Source organism: Condylura cristata, unplaced genomic scaffold (genome assembly GCF_000260355.1).
Source record: "Condylura cristata isolate star-nosed mole 26May11 unplaced genomic scaffold, ConCri1.0 scaffold00032, whole genome shotgun sequence".
NCBI lineage: Eukaryota > Metazoa > Chordata > Mammalia > Eulipotyphla > Talpidae > Condylura > Condylura cristata.
The window spans coordinates 6193038-6200960 of record NW_004567133.1 but is presented as its reverse complement, the minus strand read 5'-3'; the positions used below and the strand labels follow the sequence as shown (position 1 = coordinate 6200960).

Below are 7923 nucleotides of genomic sequence, written 5' to 3'. Positions count from 1 at the left end.
GGGCGGGGCGGGGCGGCGCGGCCCACCTTGGTGTTGAGGACGTTGCTGGCGATGCGGCAGAGCATGAGCAGCCCGTCCTCCTGCATGGACCAGGTGACGCGCAGCCGCGTCATCCTCTGCAGTGCGCTCTGGTCGGCCTCGTCGTGGTAGCGCGGCTTTTTGTTTTTATCTTCGGAGAGCTCTTCTGAGAACACCGGCGGGGAGGGGGGAGAGAGGCGGCTGTGACTCCTCCGTCCCCCCTTGCTGCGGGGAAGGCCCCTGGCCCGGGCCTCATTACAGAATCTCGGCGTGTGGGAAGCCGTACAGTGAGCCACAAAGACTCGGCCCTTCCTGACAGACTTTTCAAACACCCTTTCATCATTTCTCTTCGGCATCACGTCCTGGTGACAGGCTGGATGGCCTGAAGATGGCCTCTTACTAGATAGCTGCCGATCGGCAATGCTTCCCACCGCGCACTACCTCGCTGAGGCGCTGGCACGCCGGGAAGCCCGCGCGCCCAGCACAGTCCCTGCGCTCTGTGGGGCCAGGCGCATCCCACCGGGCTGCCTGGAGGGAAGGCGCCTGGATGTAACCCCAGTGTGGCCTCAACGCGCCTGTCAGTGATGCTTGGCAACATCCCCACGAAGAGGACACAAGGCCTCCCCCTTTTGCACTTGAGGACACCTGAAACAGCGCCACACGGCAACCTGCCCAAGTCACAGCCTCGCCGCAGCAGCCTCTGGACTTGCGCCCCAGTTGCCAAGCCCAGGCTGAGTCTCCTCACGGAGGAGAACAGGCAGCAGGCTCGCAGGTCAGGGCGGCAGCACATGCTGGTCCCCAAAGACCGTTGCGTGAGTGTCCGCTCAGGCAGGCTAGCTTCAGAGGGGACCACGCACTTTGCCTGGCGTGAACCCCGTCTTCATGGCCACACGGCTCCTACACAGACCCTGGCAGGTGACCGGCGGCCTTTCTGGCAAAGGCGGGGCTGTCTCTTCAGACACCAGCCAAGCAAACTACAAAAACTGTTTTCTGAGCTACTAAATTCTGCTTTCCTGTGGAAAAGCAATAGCTCTCAAGTTACTGTCACAACAAAAAGAGCGCTCAAGTGACACAAAAGGGTCTGAAACACAGGCGCCAGTCTTACTGCCCTCCTGCCCATCAGAGGCCGAGTGGCAGCCTAGGGGCCGCACACCCGAGGGGTGCGGGAGGCCTGCAGGTGTGCCAGGCACGACTGCCCCTCTCCTCTACTTTTAGAACACAAAACTGAGCTTTAGTTTCATCAGCGTAAGTGCAAAACACTGAAAGGCAAATCAACAGAGTGACAATATTCCGGCTGCTTGCGATGAGGTGTTTCTGAGGACCTGGGCTAAGGCTTCCCCGGAGAGGTGCAGTCAGAACCTGGACTAAGGCGGCTCTAATGTAGAAGCCACACAACAGAGACAGTGGAAGGTGCCCAGGAAGCTCACTGGGAACTAAGCAGCACGCATGCAAGGCGGCACCTCGTGGAGGGACTCAAACCCCACGCCTCAGGCTCGGGTCCAAGCCGGACCAGGCCCAGATGAGGCCTAGCAGGCACAAACAAGCAAGTGAAACCTTTTTTCTTTCTCTTGGACTTCTTTGCAGGGTCCTTCTTCAGCCGCTTCCGCTTCTGGTTCTTCCCGCCTCTCACTCTGAGGTTTCTGTCCAGCAGGGGCTCCTGCTCCATGTCAAGCTGCTCTTCCCTGTCAGCACAGAGAGTGGCTCCGGAACCTGCTTCCCCCCAGATATTCAACCTTCCGTTGCCTAGAAGTGACCACAGATCAGTCTCAAGATGAGCTCCGCAAAGGCCGGAGCCAAATGAGATGTGCGGTGGTGTCTGGACTCACTGGCACCAGGACCGTACTGGGGTGAAGCCTCGGCACACGTACCTCCAGCACCAAGTGGCAACGGATGCTTAGACAGAAACGTCTGGAGCCTCACCGTGAGCCCGTTCTCTGAAGTGGTGCTCTCCTGAAACACAAGCACATGCTGCAGTTGGCAGGCGTGCCGAGAGTCCCCGGCCAGGAGCGCCATGCAGCGAACATGCCTGACCCAGCCTAGGAGGGCGGGGCCTGCCACGAAACTGGGGCGCCCCTTAGTGCCACTGTCTGATTCATGCATGCTCCCCTCTTGTATGATACTTGTCTCTCAAGCTTTCTGCTACTTGATTTGTCTTAAGATTTATTTATTTATGCATACAGAACTAGGGTACAGGCCAGGGGGTTGAGAGGATCCATCACAGAGTGGGGAGCAGAACAGGCAGATGGACAAAGCACACTGCTGAGGGGAGCAGCGGGCGGGTCAGCAGAGGTCTGCCGCGCCATGTGGGCCAGCTCTCTGGCCAGGGATCGAACTCATGCTGCAGTGGCTGTGGACAGCATCACAGTGCTGTGCCTTAACCACATGCGCCACCAGGGAGGGCCTTGTTCCACGTGACAGAGCAAGCACCTATTGAAAAGTAGTAATCCAGACAGACACCCAAGGGGCCTGACGTAGCTCCAGTGAAAGGGAAGTAAACACTATGCCTCTGGCACTAATTCAGGAGCCCTGAGCCTGGGCTGGAGAGGCACGCCGGCCCCTGAGCTGCGGTCTGCGGCCCCCAAGCCCACCTTTCTGGCCTTGATGATGTAGCTGGTCCAGATCCAGTTGCGCTTCAGGTGTCCGTAGAAGCTGGAGTCGAGCCCCGCGGCGCCCAGCCCATCTCCTGGGATCAAGCCTTCGTCCACCACCTCTCGGCTCCCCCTGTGAGGTGGGAATAAACGGAATGAGCGTCACTCGGGCACTGAAAGAGAACTGTGGGGTGGCTAGGGCATTTTTGTTCACTTCCACCTTCCCAGAAAAACACCTGACGAGCAGAAGTGAAGAATCTGTCATAACCCCAGACTTTAGTAAGTTCTCAATTTTTAATTTTGGCAACTTTTTTGAAACAACGCGTGGCTGGGGCCATCTCTGGCCCAGAGATGCCAACGTGCAGCCTCTGCACCAGCCCTTGGCCCCGGGCCTGACCCGAAGCCAGACGTGGCGCCACCCAGGGCCCGCGTGTGAGGGCGGCACGCACGTGGTGTACTCCAGCAGGGCACACTTGCGCTCCAGGTTGTGCTTGTCCACGGCACTCTCCTGCTCCTTCTGCAGGCTGCCCTCCTCGTCGCTGCCCTGGTCCCCGCTGCTGTCCTTCCTGATGCGCGGGCAGCGAATCACACCTGCAAAGCCAAACACACCGTACTGCTGAAGTCAGGCGGCCAGTGAGCTGCTGGGGGGGCGAGAGAGCAGATTTCTGGGAACAGGATCCCCAGCCAGACGAGAGGACCTGAAACTGGCAGGACCCCTTTGTAGAGTTCCTGTCAGAGGGAGTGGACGGGGGTGAGTTTAACCCTCGAGGGCGCGTCTGAGCACAGGCGCAACTCCACAAGGGTGAGCAGGTAGTCAGGGAACCCGGCAGGCTCAGGGTGCCCGCGACTAAAGGACCCAGGGGCTGCTTTGCAGGTCCTTGCAAAGGACTCCTCTGCTTCCTCTCTGTGGGAAGCCACGGGGAGTTCCCGGCGCCAGCACGGAGGAAGCACTAAGTGAGCAGGTGCCCCCTGGTGTGGTGGCAGGCAGAGGGCCGCAGGGGCTTAGACAGACAGTTTGAGGCAGCCTCAGGTTCCCTGGACCTTCTGGGGTCTGGGAGCAGCCAGATGTCTCCTGAGTGGCAAGAGATAGATTAATGCAGTTGAGAAATTTCTTTCAGTGATTCCATAATAAAGAAAATTGCTTTCTTACAAGAGAATATGTTATAAAACAAAAACCATTGCTTGACTAAGGGAAACAAAAGCAGTAGGATTTGCAGACCACTTCTAACCAGCTCTACGAAGACCCAGGGTGGTAGGTGTGGCGTGCGTGAGGGCGAGTAGCCACGGAAGAGAGCTTGGGCCTTTCTGCCAGAGCTCTGCATGAGACAGCTCATTCAAGCTTCGCCGGCTTCCAGAAGGCAGTGGTGGTGTTCCCACTTTACAAGTGAAGAAACTAAGGGAGTACGAAGACCCTGAGCCATCCACGTAGAAGGGACAGTTGGACCAAGAAAACTCCAGGCAGTGCTATTCGCGTGCACCACCACGCTGCTTGTGAGAAAGGCAGATTTAGGGTGTCCCCTGGCTGCCAAGTCCAAATCTCAGGCCAGGCCCTGGGATCACATGCTAACAGGCTCCTCGTGGCAGACTCACATTCAGGGAAGCCCAGTTTAAAGGCTGCTCAAGCCCTATTATGCCATCTTCCCCTCAGTCTTTGGGCAAAACAACCGCCAGTGTTTGCTGAATGCATGCCCGATGGGTAGACTCCACAGGGGCACCCACATTTCTGCTCATAAATACTGAAAGAAATGAAATTCCTCAATTGTCAAGCCTGAAAAACTCTGGAGCACATAACATACTGGTTCACAAATTTTTATCTTTATATAAAATGAAAGAATATGAGGGCACTTAAAAATCTGAAAAGTTAGAAGCCGAGCTCGCTGCTGAAGGCAATAGGAGTCTACGAAACACAGTCCTCAAATTTGTCTGGATGCATTAAAGTTACAGACACAATTCTAATACATAAATATGTGGCCCGTGCTTTGCAAAGCCTAGATGGAATACTGTTCTTTCAGTCCTGGGAGAGGAACAATGACAAGATTCCTCTCCTGTGGCAAATTCAAGGGAGCATCCCATCTCTCCTCGCAGAAGGGGCTAGGAGAGACCAAAGGGAACTGACTTAGGGACAGAGCAGACTGGAGACGCTACAGACCTCCACAAGCCCCCCATTCGTTCAGTACACATGTATGGGAGGTCAACTGTGTGCTGGCCACTCTGAGACTCCCTAGGGATGGAAGTCAAATGTCCTGTGCCCACAGAGTTCAGAGAATGCCAGCAATGGTGCCCAGAGGCTTCCTCTAAGAGGTGATGCTTGAAATAGGCCACTTGGAGGTGAGCAGGGCTGCCAGGAGACCGCCCAGAGGGAGGACAAGAGCAGAGGCCTTATCTGAGGGCCCCGCCGTTCATCCAGTCCACAGGCAAGCGGTCAGGTCTTCCTCCAATATGCACACACCCTTGATCCCACATCACAGCCCCTAACTGTCCTCCCTGTTCTTTCTCTTGTGCCTCAATCCAAACTCCACACAGCCGCCTGGGCACATTTGGAAAACTTGAGATCACTTCGCCCTGCATACACCCACCACCAGCTCCCTGCCGCTGCTAGGGCAACCTACACTGGTCCTATCCTGCAGGCCCCAGAGCTGGCTCTGCCCTGCCTCTCCATCTCAGCTGCCACCCGCTCCCCACCAGCTGCCGGGGGAAGGACACTGTTCTGCTGTTCCCCAGACTGGCCTGGTCCCAGCTCTGGAAACGCAGCTCACAGGTCTCCTCCCTCACAAAGGCTACTCCTGACCCCACTGTTAAAATGTCCTCGACTCATCATGCGTGCCTATCACACCTCTGGTGTGTGTGTGTGTGTGAGCCCTAAGAATGTGTCGCAGGCAGGCGGGGCTCACTGCTGCCTGGTCAGCTCAGGAAGTGACGCAAGGCATTCAATAAACACTAAGTGAAAAACGCTGAAGACAAAATGGAGCTGCTATGCTAAGTGGGGGGTGGGCCTGGGAGCACTCAGAGCTGCGCACTACTCTGCCTCCTACCGGCGTGCCGACCACCAGCCTGAGTGACTTCCGTCTGGTCTCTTCCAGCTTAATGCCCAGCAGGGGAGCAGTGAGCGAAGCAGACACTACCTAAGGGGGTGTTGAGGCAGACGCACTGCAGGTCCAGCCAGTAGTTCTCCACATCCTGCATGGAGTTCAGGACATAGGGCCGCCGCTCGAAGGGCCGGCTGCTCCGCGCGAGGTTGTAGTGCGGGTCACAGGTGGTGGTGTCGACAATGGCTGCGTTCTTCTTCAAGAAAATAAAGACCTACGAGAGCGACATGGGAGCGGGGACTGCCCTCAGGAGGAGCCGCGGCCAGCTGCCGGGACGAGTGCTCACCAGCCAGCCCCGTCACGCGAGCTTGAAAGGCGTTACCTGGTCTTTGTCCTGGTACTTTTCTGTGGGCCCGAACTGGAGCAGCCCCATGTAGCACAGCCTCTGGAGGTTCTCCACCACCGAAAAGATGTAGCGTCTAGAAAACAGGGACGCGTGGTCACACCCCACTCCTGCAGCCGGAGGAACAGCCTTGGGCCTGTACTGACGGCGTCCGAACCAGCTTCCCAGTGCCCACGCAGGGCAACAGGGTGCTGCTCTCCAGCAGGGTTGCGGCTTAGAGGGACAAAGGGAAACAGCGCTCTTGTACTTGAGCAGAGCAGCAGATTTTACTAAAAAGAACCTTGAGCTCAAATAGGAAACATGCCAGCCCGCCCTTCACCCGCCCATGCTCGGTTACAGACTTACAGGTGGCTGAGTTCAGGAGAACCTTGAGTTTTACTATCTGGAAGGCTGAACCTGTATCCTTCTGGGGAACAATCATGCGGCACCCCAACTTTGAGGGGCTTGCCAGGGCCCATGCCAGCCTGAGGCGGTTTCAGGGAACTCACCTCTTGTACAGAAGCTGCTGCCGGATGGCCTTGGGGAGAAAGCGGATCAGCGTGTGCTTCTTCAGAGGGTCGTCCAGGAACTCCTCGAGGTTGTCCACCTGAGGGGGATGTTCTGCTCACCCTCGCGGCAGGAGTAAATTGCGAACATTTGGAAAAACGCTCACCACTCCTCTCACTCTCAGACTGAGGCCTCTCTGAGTGCGCGTGTGGGCTGCCTGGTGAAGGGCTCCTTCCCCGGCCTGTCTTCCCCCTCCCCTCCTGCCCTTCATCCCCTGCCTGCCTTCAGTCTTGTCACCCTCCCTTCCAGCTCATCGGCCACACAGCTGGGGGCAATAAACGTGTCTGCCTACACTGCTGGTGGGCACACAGATTGCTGAGACATTGAAGGATATAGGGATATATTTATGTATTTTGCAAAAAGATGAAGAATGCTCATTCCCTTGGAAGCCAGTGATTCTATCTCTGTCTTTATCCTAAGGAAAAAATTTGGGGGGCCTCCCTGGTGGTGCAAGGGATTAAGTCTCAGCACTATGAAGCTATTGGCAGCCTCTGCAGCATGAGTTCAATTCCTGGTGAGGGAGGTGACCCACAGGGTGCAGCAGACCTCTCCTGTCTCACCTGCTGCTCCCCTCAGCAGTGTACCTCATCAATGTGCCATTCTGTTCCCCACGCTCTCTGGTGAATCCTCTCATCCCTCTAGACTTCTGGTCTACACTCCAGCTCTGATATGCATAAATAATTAAATCTCTAATAAAAAAAATTTTGGAGCTGCCCCAAAATAAGTTCACCAAAAGGTTTTCATCAATATGCCATTTATAATACTGAGAAACTGGAATGTAAATGCCTAAAAATAGAGTATGGGTTAAATAAATTCAGATATGTATGCAAGAAAGAATACTACAAATTTACTTAATATCATGCTAAAACTCAAAGTGGAAAATACAAAAAAAAGATAATAAAGTAAATATAGTGTAGCCTTGAGTCAACTTTCTTTTAATAAGAGAGATCTCACATATACACACACAACTTCCACATAAAGATGTGGCAGAGAAAAAAAAAAAAAGAAAATCTACCAAAACCACCAAAAACATAAGTTGACTTTCCTCCTTTTCTTTATTACCGTATTTCAAGAACATCTTATTGTTACACAATAACTATCTGTTGACTGATCTTTGCAGTATTCCCCTTGACTAACCATCCGACCAAACAACCACCCCCACCTCCACCCATCCTACCTCTCTCCCCTTCTATCCTGTCTTCCATCCATCCAACCTGTCTTATCTTCTGATCCATCTATCTTGAACAAGTTTTTCACATACATTTTTACTGATCAGATGATCATCCATTCATCAAATATCTACCTGCCTATCTACTGACTCGTCTACCTAGAAGAACAAATC

At 54.7% G+C, this 7923-nt stretch overlaps 1 protein-coding gene across 1 annotated transcript in view; it reads right to left on the bottom strand.

Moving 5' to 3' along the window:
* The window catches only part of GTF3C1 (general transcription factor IIIC, polypeptide 1, alpha 220kDa), a 49721-nt gene that overhangs the window by 14399 nt on the left and 27399 nt on the right, over positions 1-7923 (bottom strand). The window contains exons 17-24 of the mRNA XM_012731645.1: positions 6524-6621; positions 6015-6111; positions 5729-5906; positions 3056-3197; positions 2607-2739; positions 1887-1968; positions 1573-1761; positions 27-184 (exon numbers count right to left, since the gene is read on the bottom strand). Coding sequence (XP_012587099.1) covers positions 27-184; positions 1573-1761; positions 1887-1968; positions 2607-2739; positions 3056-3197; positions 5729-5906; positions 6015-6111; positions 6524-6621 — 1077 coding nt within the window. The remainder of the gene's footprint in view (positions 1-26; positions 185-1572; positions 1762-1886; positions 1969-2606; positions 2740-3055; positions 3198-5728; positions 5907-6014; positions 6112-6523; positions 6622-7923) is intronic.